The 14657-nt window shown below is 52.0% G+C and overlaps 1 protein-coding gene across 1 annotated transcript in view; it reads right to left on the bottom strand.

The window, feature by feature from the left end:
- Positions 1-326: 326 nt before the first annotated feature.
- The window catches only part of IL17REL (interleukin 17 receptor E like), a 52929-nt gene continuing 38598 nt past the window's right edge, over positions 327-14657 (bottom strand). Inside the window, exons 16-17 of the mRNA XM_027854234.1 lie at positions 11105-11158; positions 327-1814 (exon numbers count right to left, since the gene is read on the bottom strand). Coding sequence (XP_027710035.1) covers positions 1621-1814; positions 11105-11158 — 248 coding nt within the window. The 3' untranslated portion in view covers positions 327-1620. The remainder of the gene's footprint in view (positions 1815-11104; positions 11159-14657) is intronic.

Consider the following 14657-nt stretch of genomic DNA (forward strand, 5'->3'; position numbering starts at 1 on the left):
TTACAGGGCTCCCAAGCTGGCCCAGGCACTCAGACCCAGGCCCAGGCCACAAAAACAGGCACAGACACACATGTTCAGGACACAGGGGACAGCAACAGCCACTAGTACTCACATTTCTGTAATCTTACAAATCACCTTTCTTACAGCAATTCCTAAAGGAAGGAATGCAAGGATTATTATTCTCATTTGACAGATGAATAAACTGAGAAATGAAATCCTTTTAGAGGCAGGATTCCAAGGATCAGAGAAGCTGGGAAGGAACTCAGAGGCCACCCAGCCCCACCCCCTCATTGCTGCCCACCCGTCCCCCTCTTGTGGGCAGGCGCTGGGTCCCCTTAGGGCTCTAGGGTTAACCAAGAGGGGCTGGGGGTGACTTTTTAACATTGTAATGCATGAGCCCCTAGCAATGAACGTTCTCATACTTATCAATAGGTGTCAGTGAGTCGGCCAGACTTAATTAGCTTTTAGAAAAAGGGAAAAGTCCGCCTCAGAGTCCGACACTCTCTCCCCAGTACATACAGAGTGCAGCAGACAGCAGGTTCAGGCTTAGAGAGCTCGTGTACCCAGAGGGCATCCCCCAGTTCCTGGCTGCTGGAAGTCCCTTCTTCCAGCCCCTAGGGTACTCATGAAGTTCCCCATAAGCCGGTTTTAACTTTGTGCCAGGCTCTAGAATACTGAACCTGCCTTCCTCCTTTGATCTAGTCTGTCCCCAGCTCCTGCTGCATAGACTGCCAGCAACCGCTGCTGCTTGGATGCCAAGGAGAAGCTCCCCCTCTGGTCAAAGGAGGGGGGGAGCCAAGGGGCTCCCCACCCCAAAGACCTCCACCTCAGGGGCTCAGCTAGAGGCTTCTCCCACTGAGCTGCCCAAGTCCAATTTAGCGCGCTGAGGCTGTACAAGTCCCGTGCATGTCCAATTCTCAAGCAATCCAAATATGCTTCCCAGCCAACATCACTCCATTTCATCCAATGACCTTCAAGGACTTCTAAACGGATCCCGAACTTTCCCCATCTTGTCTAGAGCCTTTGATTGATGCAATAGAGATATTCTCACCTGGCTGAGGAGTCTCATTGGCTCCTTTAGGTGCAGCGGAGTGATGAAGTGATGGATTGATCCCCTGCCCTCACATACAAATGGGAAAAATGAGGTTCATGGAAGTTAAGTAACTTGAACAGGGTCACATTGGGTCAGAAGTCAGGTCCTCCAACATGAGAGCCAATAGCCCATAATCCTAGGTCACCTGCTTCTAAGCCACAGAATCTCCCATCTCAGGGAGGGAGGAGAGGGAGGTTAAAGGGCACTGACCTGTACTTGAGCATCCCTGGCATCCATGATAAATGCTCAGTCAGACTTTGCTCTCAGACATTCACCAATGGGGAGCTGACTACCCCTTCCAATATTAAGTTCCACTTTTGGACAGTTCATTCCAGCAAGATTTTCTGCAATCTCTCCCTCCGCATCTACCCCCCATCCCCTCCAATTCTCCCCACTCTGGGGCCAAGCAACACAAATCCAATTCCTCTTGCAGATGATAGTACTGCAAAGACTCGAAGGTACCTATTGTGTCTCCCCCAAGTCTTCTCTTTTCCAAGTAAAACACCCCCAGTTTTCTCAGATGATTCTCATGGTGGCCTTTCTTTTCCTTGTTTTTGTTCGTCTCTTCTGGACCTGCTCCAGCCCTTCTGTGAGCAGTCCAAGGCTGGCCAGTCCTGAAGCCGGGGAAGTCCATCTCGGCATCCTGGGCTTCCCCACTCTGCCACCATCTTCTCTGCCTCAGGACAAGCTCCTGGGAGGGTCACCACCAGTCCCTGGATCCCTGGAGTAGATGGGAAGGGGTGAGAGCTGGCATTTGGAAGCTGAGGGCAGCTGCTCAATTTGAAGCCTCTCCTGACTTCAGCTTTAGTGTTCCTTTGCCCCTCCAAATTCCCTAATAGTCACTTACCTGTACCCCCCCCCACTTCCACTCCCCATATAGAATGTAAGCTCACAGAGGAAAGGACTTCTTTCTCTTTTTAAATCACTAGATATCTAATGTCTGGCATATAGTAGGTGCTTACTTACATTTTTGCTGGGTTGAACTTATTGGAATGTAATTTGGGGGTGGGAAAGAGGAAAGAGAAGAGAAATGTCAGGTCTCAGGGATTAAAGGGTTAAAGGAAGAAAGACATTCTGTGGATGGCAATGAGCCTTTGAGGTCACAAAGTGCTTTCTAACACTTAGAGCTATCCCAAACTGGAGCAGGGAGGTAGTGAGTTTCCCATTACTGGAGGTCTTCAAATACAGGCTAGCGGAATGACCATTTGCAAGAGGTATTGTAGAGAAAATTCTTGGTAAAGGATGGGTTGAACTGGATAAATCCAAGACCCCTCCTCCCTCTGAGATGTCAAATATCCCCGGCCTTCTCTGCCTCTGACCAGATCTCTCTTTCTCAGTCTCCCTGACTGGATCTTCCTTCAGGCCACGCTCATTAACTGTAGGTGGCCCCCAGGGTTCTGTCCTGGGCCCTTGTTCTTCTCTCTCTACCCCATTTACCTTAGAGATCTCATCAGTGCCTACGGTTCACTGATCATCTCTGCTGATGGCTTGTTTGCTTAGCCAGTGCTAATTTCTCTTCAAACCTGTGGCCACCCTCTTCAACTGTCCATTGGGCATCTCAAACTGGATGTCCCACAGACATCTCAAACTCAGCATGTCCAGAACTGAACTCAACATGTTTTCCCCTCAAACCTTCCAAACTTCCCTGTCATTACTGAAGGCACCACCATCCTCCTGGTCACTCGGGAGCTTACTGGGCTTACAACTGATGTCACACTCAATTCCTCTCCCCCCATTCATATCCCATCTGTCGCCAAAGTCTGTCCATTTTGCCTTCTCATATCTGTCATCCACACCCCCTCTTCTCTGACACTGCCACCACCCTGGTGCAGAGCCTGGTTTCCTCATTCCTGCTGGGGGTCTGCCTGCCGCAAGTCTCTCCCTACTTCAGCCCATTCTCCATTCAGCTGAAAAGTGATCTTCCCAAAGTGCAGGTCTGACCATATCCCCCTACTCAGTCACTTCAGTAGCCCCCTGTTTTCTCCAGGATCTGATATCAAACTTGGTTTGGCATTCAGAGCCCTTCACAGCCTGGCCCCGCTCCACCTTTCCAGTCTTCTTACACCTTACATCCTCCCCTCCCTATAACTCCTTGATCCAGTGACACTGGCCTCCTGGTTGCTCCTCCAACAAGAGCCTCCATCTCCTGACTCGGGGAATTTTCACCGACTGTCTCCCATGCCTGCAATGTCTTCCCTCCTCATCTCCCTCTCCTGGCCTCCCCGGCTTTCTTCAAGTCACCGCTAAAATCCTGCCCTCTACAGGAAGCCCTCCCCAACCTCGCATACTTCTAAAGCCTTCCCTCTGTTGATTATTTCCATGTTGTAGCCCTATTACACTCAGCTCCATGAGAGCAAGAGTTGTCTTTTGTCTTTCTTTGTGTCCCCAGGACTTAGCATAGTGCCTGGCTCTTCCATAGACATTTTACATCCGGCATACACAATAGTCATTATTTGTAAAAAGAACTAAAAAAATTGGGGAAAACCAGTGTCGGCCTTTTTCAGTGAATTGGAATGGAAACATTTATTGACTGACTACGGCTTGTTCATGATCCTCAAACCAGCGCTGGAGCCTCAGCTGAGGAAGGATATTGACAAACCAGAGGAGGGCAGCCAGGACCAGAGTCCATGCTGTGTCAGGAACACTTTAAGAACTAGGGGGTGTTTGGCTCAGAGAAACCTCAGGGGGAACGCGACACCTGCCTTCAAAAATACGAAGGGAGGTCATGCGGAAGAGGCTTGTCCTGCCCAGCTGCAGAGGGCAGAACCAGGGGTGATGGGAGGTGGCAGGCTTGGTTTGAGGCAAAGTTAAGCTCGAAAGGAAAACCATTTGGAAGTGTCCAAAACTGGAAGGGACTGCCTCGGGAGGGAGGGAGCCCCTTGCCACTGAAGACCAGGCAGAGGCCGGGCTACGACTCATCAGGATGTGGTGGGGAGCACTCTTGGTGATGTCCAGATCTGACTAATCGCTAAGTTAGGCTGCCTGGAACACCAGCTCTGCTGCTCCCTAGTCTTGTGACCTTAGACAAATCGTTTCCTCGCCCTTCTCTGGGCTGCCTCAGTTTCTCCAGCTGAAGAATGAGGAGTGGGACTAGATGAAGTCTAAGGGCCCTCCCAGCTCCAGGATTCTCACCCAGGCCCATCCAGGCTTGTGACTCAGTGGGAGGGGCTCGGGGCTTCCTCTGGTTTCTGACTCACAAAAACATCTATCCAGACAGGGACTGAAATGGTTACATTGGAATACAATCTTTCCCCTTGCCATCCATTCCAACATTCCAGGCTGTCTGGAGGCTTTCCTGATCCGGGTACTGGCCCCCACCCGCCTGCCCATCCTATCCCCATGCTCCCCCCATCCATATACAGCCAAGGGTGAAGGCAAGCCCCTACTCCTAGCTCCTTGCCTGGGTCACTAATGGCCACAGGGAGCTTCAGGCATGCTGGGGTTGCAGGGGAGAACAGAGCACGGAGCCAGGTTCTGGGGCCCTTTCCTTCCACTCCCTCACTGCACTCTGGGCCTCAGTGCCCTCATATGTAAAACGAGGACAATCACCAGGGAGCTCTGCCAGATAGTGGCAATGCAGGCAAAGAAGAGTGTTGGGTTGAACTGTTTTAGGAAGGATCTGGGTAGAAGGGGGGGTGACCCCTGGGATGAGGGAGGGTCTTTGACAATCAGCTGGAGAACCTAGGATTGTTTATCCTGGAGAAGAGAAAGTTCAGGGGGAACGGGATAACTCCTTCCAAGTATCTGAAGGGCTGTGGATTCTGCCTGACCCAGAGGACAGTGAGGAGAGCTGCCTTAGGAGGGAGGGAGGAAGGAAAGAAGGGAGAAGAGGAAGGAAAAGAAAGAGAGAGGGAGGAAGGGAGGGAAGGAGGGAGGGAGGGAGGAAGGAAGGAAGAGAGGGAAGGATAAATGGGAGGATGGAGACAGGGAGGAAGGGAAAGAGAGAAAGAGGGAGGAAGGAAGAGAGAGAGGGAGGGAAGGAGGAAGGGAGGAAGTTCTCCATCCCCAGAGGATTCAAGCAGAGGCTGGAGGACGCTTTAAAGGGATGAGGCAGAGAGACTCTTGTCTGGCACAGGCTGGACTAGCGGCCTCCTGAGGGCCCTCCCACCTGTGAGCCGCCTCCCGCTGTGTGGAGCAGACCCTGCCCAGAGCATTCACTGGCCACCACGTGATATCCACCGGTCACAAACACTTCCCGTTGAGGGGCAGAGGGCTGGAGTATTTATTTTCTATTTTCAATAACCTTATTCTTAATTTTAACAAGCTTTTGCTAGCTGTCGTATGGCACCAACATAATAAAATGAGAACAGAATTAGATTTTTCCATTCCATTTCACTGAAAAAGGCCAACATTGGTTTTTGCCACACTTTTTTAGTTCGTTTTACAAATAATGACTATTGTGTATGCAGAATATAAAATATCTATGAAAGAGTCAGGCCTGGAACCTCATGGGCATATTTTATACACATCTACACAGCTACTTACTATCTGTGGGACCCTAGGCAAGTCACCCAATCTATTTGCCTCAGTTTCCTCATCTTAAAAATAAGTTGTCATGAGAATCAAATGAAATCGTTGTCAAGCACTCAGCACAGTGCCTGGCACATAGTAGATACTACATAAATATTTTTTATCATTATTGTATGGTGCATTATGTGGAAACCCAGAGTGACAGAGACAGAGACAGAGAGGCAGAGACACAGAGAGAGAGACAGAGACAGAAGGAGTCCAGAAAAGACATATGAAAACCTTCAATTCCTTCCTTCAGCACTGGGCAAGAGTGACTGTAGGGAGCCTCTGTCAGTCAGACCGACTTCCCTAGCCTCCTTCCAGTTTTGACCTTCTCATCCTTACTGCTGACAGCCAAGAACGCTCTAGCCTGGGAGTTCTTAACCCCTCTGGCAGTCAGTCTGGGGAAGCCTATGAACTGAGTTTTCTAAGAATCATGTTTTTAAATACATATGGCAAAACACATAGGATTACAAAGAAAACTCCAGGTTGGCAGAAATAAAGATGTAAATTTCTTTCCTCACCCAAGTTCATGCCCCTCCCCCATCTCTGTTGCACATCCCCAGTTCTCTAGCTATCAAGGTTAAGATGGCAACTGGGGGTGGCTAAAGCTTTCCTTTCACTCCTATTTGCTCATGGGTTGACTTCTGCTCTCCTTTTGGGTGAGGCGCTGGTTTGGCAGGCCTTTAACCACCCCTGGAGTGGTGGATGACAGGTTCTCAGCTGCTCCTTTATCCTCCTCATCACTCATCTCCCACACCCCCAGGCCCACCTGGCTATTAATCAACCAACATTTATTATCTACTTTGTGCCAGGCACTGTGCTAATCACTGGGATAATTCCATCCCTGCCAGGCAGAAGGCACTTTCCTTCTTTTCCATCCTCCTCTTCTGCTCATAATTGCACCAGGAAAACCATGGCGACTCTAAGCAAGGATTAGCTGGTGCCTGTCTCATTTCCGTGGACTAAATGCTTGGCAGGTGAACAATGCTGGGGGCCTGTATGACCTGCTGCTGACCTCAGGGTCTCATTTTCTCTCACCTTGGGAATGGGCACATGGTCCCCTTGTGTCAAGTGCACTCGTTCCCAAGGTATCACTTGTCAATGAGCTTAGATATCATTTGGTTGTTAAGTAGACAGTGAGGACCAGGTGGTGCCAGAGTGCACAGAGTACTGGGCCTGGAGTCAGGAAGACCCGAGTTCAAATCTGTCTCAGACCCTTATTAGCTGTGTGACCCTGAGCTATTCATTTAATTTCTCTCAGCCTGTTTTCTCATCTGTAAGTGTGAATAACAAGGGCACCTCCCTTCCAGGGTGTTGTGAGGCACGTGATACAATGTATGGAAAGCACTTTGCACACCTCCAAGAGCTCTCGATACATTCTCTCATTATTAAGTCCCTGATCAGGGGTGATTATTGGATCATCTGCTCTCGTTCTGTGCCACTGCCCAGGTCACTAACTGTGTCCATTACCTTGAGTTTGAAGTCATATGTGTATGTGTGTGTGTGTCTGCATACATATACATACACACACACATATATATTTATATATGTATATATATATGTATATATATATATTTTGAGGGGGCTGGGAAATAGTACTAAAGGTCTTCAGGCATCTACACTGATGAAGTAACGGACTTTGTCACTAGCTATGACCCTGGATAAGTCATTTGGCCACTACCCCAAATATTCCCCCTAGGTTCAAGAGAGGGAAAGACCAGAGACAGAGGTTGCTGAAGGAGTCAGATCACTTGGAAGGCTCAGCCTCAAATAGGTATCTGTGGCCACTTGCCTAGCTGATCATTTGCTTCAGGCGATGGGTAAACCAGGAGCCGTGGTGGAAATTCAGCTGCAAAGAGGCAGCCAAGCCGTGTCTTGGAGGCTGGGGGAAGGGGCAACTAGGTGGATGAGATCATGGAGGGAACCAAGCATTTGGGCTCTGAGCAAGTTTGGGAAGCCAGACAGGGTAGGATCCATGGGACCTGGAGCTGAAAGAGACTTCATCCCCTCCTGACACCACCCCCCCCCCCATTTTACTGAGGAAGAAACTGAAGCCCAGAGAGGACAAAAACTTGCTTGGTGTTGTAAATAGGAGAATCATAATTTAAACCTATGTTTCCGGCTCCCAGTCTTGGGATTTTTCCTTTGAAGCCTCAGGATTTCTGGAGTACCTTTGCAAAATCATTCCTTTTTCTTATGAACAGATAAGAAATCCTGGAAGGGGGGACCAGAGAGGGAGTAGACAGTGTATGCGGGGGTGGGTCAATCAGGGGAGAGAGTAGATGTGGCAACTGAATGCCATTACTAGTGGCAGTGGTTTGGACTCTAGAGTGTCCCGAACTTCCGGAATTGGTACTGGAAGGGATCTGAGAGGTCATTTAACCCAATCCATACCTGAACAGGAGTCTTTCCTGTTAAGTGGTCATTGAATCTCCGCTTAAATGTCTCTACTGGCAGGGAGCTCACTTCCTCCTAGGAAAACCATTACACCTTTGAACAGCCCTGATTGTTAGGAAGCTTTTGTCTGACTAAGCTTGGGGGAAAGGTGTTGAACAGATAGGTCACAATTAGGGTTTTTCTGGGGGAATTTGAAGCACTTCCCCATAGAGAGTGTGGCCAAGACCTCTGGCATCTTGTGGAAAGGACACAGAATTTCTGATTGACTCTCAGGGGCTAGGGTTATCTCCAAGATGATTGGCTGGCCGAGGACTCAGAAGGATGACTCTTGTCAGAGGAGCGAGTCTCTTATGGTCCACAAAGTATGCTGACAGGCCAATCTCTTATGGAACTCCCTTTTCCTCATCCATGTGGTCCCCCAGTCTTCTCCCCCCCCACCCACCCAAAGAATTGAGAATGGTTGCTGCTACAGATGGCCTGAGAAGAAAGATTCTAGGTACCCGCTTTCTCTGTCCAAAAGTTGGCAGCACCCGGACACTGATACTGTTGCCCAAGCACCCTAATGCAGAAGCACATGGCTGGGGCATGTCCACACGGTCCCAAAGCACAGATTGTTCATGAACATCTAACTCCTCTGTGGAGAATGGAGTGTTTTTTATTCTCCATGTGATTCTCTAATCTAACCTTCAGGACAGAGACAAATTTCCCGAGGCAGTTTGCTCAATGGAAAAAGAAAAGGATCACCTGCCTGATTCCTGAGTACATCCTACCTGGTAAACAAAGCCAGGGATTGATTTAGGAAGCGCATATCCCGTGGGGAGGGGATTGATTGTTGGGTAGCCCTGAAGTGTGTTTGTTTTCCAGCCGAATGCAAACTGTGGGGTGTCCCAATCAGTGGGAGGGAACAGGTGGCTGTGTAGGACCTTGGTGGCACTCGGGATCCATCAGAGTATCCAAGGGCTGTCCCAACGGCAATACCAATCATTTCCCTTCTCAGGGGACCCGGTGGGCTCTGTGAGTTTCTGTATCTGTTTGTGGATTCCTCTGAATGCATTGCGAACTCTGCATGTTTTACAGGGTGAAATAAAGCCAGTCCTTCATATCCATACAACTGCCCAGTGGAGGTGCAAGTGTCCTGGAGTCCCTCCAGGTGGGGGGCAATGAGCCAAAGTGGGAAGATGATGCCGAGCTCTCGGATCCTGCCCTCCCCATAGGATTTAGGTCTGTGGGGGCCCAGAAGCTTGGGGGAGGGTCATGGATGATTCGCACACTGAGCCAAAGTCTGCCTTTCGGCAGCTTCCTCCTGTGCGCCTGCTTAGCTCTCAGAGGCTGGGAGAATCGAGGCTGATCCCTTCCTCTCCTTCTAGGCTTCAAACACTCAGGGGAGCTGAGGGATTAGCTCGGGAAGGGCTTAATCATCCCTCCCATGATGAGGACCCAGCACTCTGGATGGGGACTCAGTGCCTGGAAAGCTATGGAGAACCCCAGAAGAAGGCTCAGACTTGTCCTGCTCGGTTCCCCCAGAGCCAAGTTCAAAGTCGGACGTTGGGAGGGTGTGCAGAAGGATAGATTCAGGTTCAAAGGGAGGAGAAAGCTCCCAACAATTAGAGATAGCCAAAAGCGCAGTGGGATTATCTCTGGAGCTAATGAGCTTCCCACCAGGTAGGGACCAGATGTCCTCTGGAGACCCTCACAGAGAGGCAAAGGGGCAGAACCATGGCACGGGGCAGGGGATGGTCAGGAAACTGGCCTGGCTTGGGGATGGGGGTGTCGGTGAGGATTTGTCTAGGCCAAAGCCGAGGGAGAGGATATAGGATGTAGTCATGATAGAAGGAGCCCTGAATGTCAGACTCAGAAACATGCTTTGAATGATTTCTGAGATGGGAATGAAAGTCACCACTGAGAAGTAAGAGGATTCTCTAACCTGTGCAGGACACATCCCAGGGGGACACTGAGTCAGAGCTGTCTGCAACTGTGCAGGCTGAAGAAAAGGCAGAGAGAGAGCCCCATGCTGGGGGATGAGAAGAGGCAGTAATCAGGAGTTCCCATGTCAGCCTGCCCCTTGGCCCCAACCAACTCAACTCAACAAGTGTTTATTAATTTCCAAGTATGTGCCAGGCCCTGTGCTAGATGCCAAAAAGGACACAGTCCCTGCCCCCCAGGAGCTTCCACTCTACTGGACAGTCAGACGGCCAGGCTCCTGCCAGGTGGCCCCAACCAAAAACCCAGAGAGGCACCAGGGAGGGGGCAGGGCAGAAGGCAGTCTCCTAAGGCTTGGCAGAGCTCCCAGACTGCACACAGGGCCCCAGGCTTAGGAGTCGAGCCAGTGTGTGCCGCAGATGTGCTGGGGGTCCAAACAACAGACCAGCACCAATCTCTGGGGTTGTCGGAACAGGAGGGGATCCTGTGGGCTCCTCTAACCCCTCACTGAACCATGGGCCCTGGGTTACAGTCTTGGGGTGGGGGTGCCAGGGTCTGAGGCAGAGAAGACGTGGCAATCATGTTCAAAGAGCTCCGGCCTTCAGGGCCCAGTGACAACAGAGGAATGTCTCATTAGACCTCAGAGTGGAGGGAGAGAGAGGGCAAGGGGAAATGGACTGGAGGGGGAGGAAATGGAGGGCATTTGGAGAGCCTGTTCAGCCCCTCGGTTAAATCAGGACAACACCAAGTCCCAGAGACCACCTGGAATGCCACGGGCCTTCGGGGCTCTGGTGGTGAGCCAGCCCAAGCCTGGCCTACAGCCACAGTCCTTGGGAACCATCCAGCTAGCAGGAGTTCTTGGGAGGAGGCAAGGGGTCTAGTAGGCTTTGGTGCTGCCCAGAAGAGGCCAGCGCACTGGCAAGGAGGTGGGCACTGGGCTATCCTTAGGGAGATGCACGAGCTCTTCTTTCCCACCTGGGGGCACGGTTGAAGATGATGGCAATGAATGGACTGTCTGACCCAAGCCTTGAGCCAGTGGGACCCCCCACGCTCCCACCTTCCTGAAGCCAGATCTCAGGGAGGCTGTGAGCCCCTCCACCCCTGGCCCACCTGGCCTGGCCCAAGGCATTCTCAGGTCTCCCCAGCTTTGCCCCCTCCACAGAATCCAGGCCCTGGGCCTACCTGTGGATGGTGAGAGGAGAGTCATGTGGCCTTCGCTGTCTCTTCCTGTAGGACCTGTCTGGGAGAGGAGAGAGCTCAACTCAAGGCCAGGCCAAGAACCTGGGGAGGGGGATGTTCAGCCCTCAGAGTCAGAACCCCTGACCCCAGCCCTGGGGCACATCCTGTCTTGTACCATTAGTGTTCTCAGTGTGTCTCCTCTCCCACCTAAACGATGAGCTCCCTGAGGGCAGGGCTTGGGGGGCTTCTCCTCTGTACCCCCCAAAACTGGGAACTCCCTGAGGGCAGGATCTGGGGGGCTTCTCCTCTGTACCCCCAAAACTGGGAGCTCTCTGAGGGCAGGGTCTGGGGGGTTGTTTCTCATCTGTCCCTCCCCTAACACACAGTACAGCTCCTGGGGGCAGGCAGGGCCTAGGCACCATTCACTCGCATTTGAGTTGATCTATATCATTGCTCAGCTGGGCTGAGCTCAAGACAGCAGCCGACTCCATCTTTATAGCAAGCACTGATTCTACAAAGGGTTTGGTCCCAGCACCTGGAAGGCTCACTGCTCAGAGGCAATGAGAGGCAAAGTAACACCCCCACCCCCACTCCCACACCCCACCTCCACTGGTGAGTGCCTGTCCAGGGAATCAAATCCAGGGCTCCTGACTTGGAGGTGAGAATTCTGTCCACTCTCCTCATACCTCTGAAGGCAAAGGCAACCCTAATATGGACCAGCTGAGATAAACATTGAGAGATATCTCCTCCGCCCCTCCACAAGCATTTCCTAAGCATCTACTGTGTATGTACGTATGTACTGTTTGTATGTCCGCAAGAGGTAAGAAAGAAATGAATAAGATCTGAGGTTCTTAGTAGACTCCGGGCTTAACACATACTGGTCGCATTTGCCGTGAGATGAGACAACCAAGAAAGCTGATGGGCTTGTGGGCTATAATGTAAGGCAGAAGGAGGCCCAGGAAGTGGGGAGGGCGAGTCAATGCCTCTGTTGCTCTCTGCCCTGGTCAGACTGCATTTGAACATTCTGTTTAATCCTGGACACCACATTTTAGGTGGGACATTGAAAATCTGGATCGAGTCCAGGGGAGGCCAGTCTCTTGCAAGGACTTGGCACCTGGGGAGGTTTAGGGTGAAAAGAAAGCTGAGGGGAGACCTGAGAACTGTCTGCAGGTACTTGGAAGACTGAGGCTGGGGAGGGATCAGCTGTGTTCTAGGGGGCAGATCCAGCCAGGGGGGAGGCTGATTCAGGTTGGAGGCCAGAAAGCTGCCCCAAAGTGGATCAGGCTGCCTCCCTTCAACAGAAGGCTGCAGTGGGGAGGATACGTGACTCAGGGCACTCCTGCTCTGAGCTGGGCTGGGCCACAGAGGCCCTGATGGCTCCTGCGGCCCCGGGCTCACTCTCTCTCAGGGAAGTGGTCCCTCCTTGCTGAGTGGGACCTGGGATGGGGCTCTCAAGGTCACAGCTGAGACTTATGATTTGTCATCACTCAGCATGGCTCCAAACTGAGAGCACATGTCCTTGTTGTCCCCAGTTTCTGAGAAAAATGATTCTAGAAACAAGAGGACAAAGCTATACCCCCTGGGGCTCAAAGGAAAGGCTTGTTGTGAAATCGGGCTGTTATAGACAGGCAGACACAAGAAGCAATCAATTCCAGATGCCCGGCATGCTGGGGCTTTGTGCCAGGAGAGGACTGCTCAGGCTGCAGTGGGGACGCCCCAGAGACTGGCGAGCCCTCCACGTGGGCACCTCCTCCTGCCTGGGCTCCCACTCCCTCAGCTTTGGGCACTCTTGGGGACAAAAGTGTCTTGGCCCTCGAGTTTCAAGGATTGTTTCTTTTTCTGCTTCAGCTCAGACTGAGATTCTTGACGGCAGGGACCATCTTTTGTCTCTCTTTGTATCCCCAGAGCTTAGCACAGTGCCTGGCACATAACTGGACCTTAAATTTGTGCTTAATAAATGTTTGTTGGGTGACTGACTGACTTCAGGCTTTAGGGCCCCACAGAAACCCAAGAGGGTCCTATTAGTATTGGTGGCTAATAATCAATGAAGAAGGACTTTAGCCTCACCTACCCAGGGGGATTCCAGGCCCTGAGGTCACTGGTGGACTCCTCTACACTCCTCTACACCATCTCAGATGGGGGGTGCTGTCACCTCTCAGATGGGAAGTTTGCCTAACAGATGGGCAGCATAGGGCTGGAATCAATGGGCTCGGGCAATGATCCAGAATGGACTTTGGGGAGGAATCAGGGATCACCTCGTCCAGCCCCTGTGTGGATGGGTCACACATCTGCCCCAACCTCCTGGCCATTCACCGCCTCCTCATCTCCCTAGTCTGCCTCTCCTTCCAGTACCATCGAGGGAAGTAGCACGTAGACCTGCTCCGCTCCTGCCCCTCCTGCCTCTGCAGGTTTGAAAGCCTGCCACGAGCTCCCCAGGGCTGGGCTGGCACATGCCATGAGGGGGAGCCCTGAGTCCTGCACTGGGGAGGTGGTCTTAAAGGGGCCTCCCGCTCTGGAGGGGTGCCAGCCCCACCCCACCCCCACGTCAGATGTTTTCTACACATCTGCTTGTCCCTGATAAACCTCTGGCCTGCTCAGGCAGATGGCAGGCTGTTGGGAGCAGGATGGAGGTGAAAAATGAGGACAGACAGTGGGGAGGGCTAAGGACTCTAACCTAGGGCTGCTGCCTCTCAGGCTGGTGCTCCGATGACCACAGGCACCCCTTCTATCCTCCCCAGGACCCAGAGAACAGGAAGCTCGGGCACTGCCGGAAGACCGTAAGGCCCATTTTGAGGGGGTTTGGAAGACACCGTTGAGATGACGGAGGGCAATCCACTCACTGTACAAATGCCCGAAGACTTGCCCATAATCACCTGGCAGTGAATGGCAGAGGTGGGACTGCATCTTGTGTGCTCTGCTCCCCTGCTGCCTGCTGGAGGACCTGTATGGGTGCCTGCTTCCTCTCCCCACACCTACTTAAGCACCAGGAATCCCACCCTACTTCTCATCCAGGGGAGGTTTCTACCTCTGGCCCAGCCCTTTGTCATTGAAAGCCAGGTTCCCCACTCCTTCTTAGGGTTGTCTGAACCCCTCTGAACCCCAGCCTTCCCTGGGGAAGAGAAGCCTCTGTCTTGTAGAGGGCACAAGGGGTAGGAGGCAGTCCTTAGGTCTCAGGAAAGGGGGGAGGGGCTGGGTGGGAGGACAGAGGATTTTCCCAGTCTTTCCTAGGCCCTTCCCACAGTACTGGATACCTCCCCACATACCACAGGTTAAAGTTAAATGGCCAAGCCCCAGCTATTCCCAGGTTATCAGCTTTAGCCTCTGGGAGCCCAGGTTACGATATCTGTGACTCCCAGGGCAGCCCCACATCCGGAGCAGGTCTTTCTGGGCCCAGAGCACAGGCCCAATCCTCCCCCAGACCCTGATCAGGCTCTCTGCTGCCCAGTCCTCAGACATCATGCCCTAGGGATAGGGGACATCCCTTCTCTGCCTCTCCTTGGGCCTCAAGGCTTTCAGAACAGAGACAAAAGATGTCAGACCCTGAAAATGTACCTCA

This window comes from Vombatus ursinus, unplaced genomic scaffold (assembly GCF_900497805.2).
Source record: "Vombatus ursinus unplaced genomic scaffold, bare-nosed wombat genome assembly UNPS02010394.1, whole genome shotgun sequence".
Lineage (NCBI taxonomy): Eukaryota > Metazoa > Chordata > Mammalia > Diprotodontia > Vombatidae > Vombatus > Vombatus ursinus.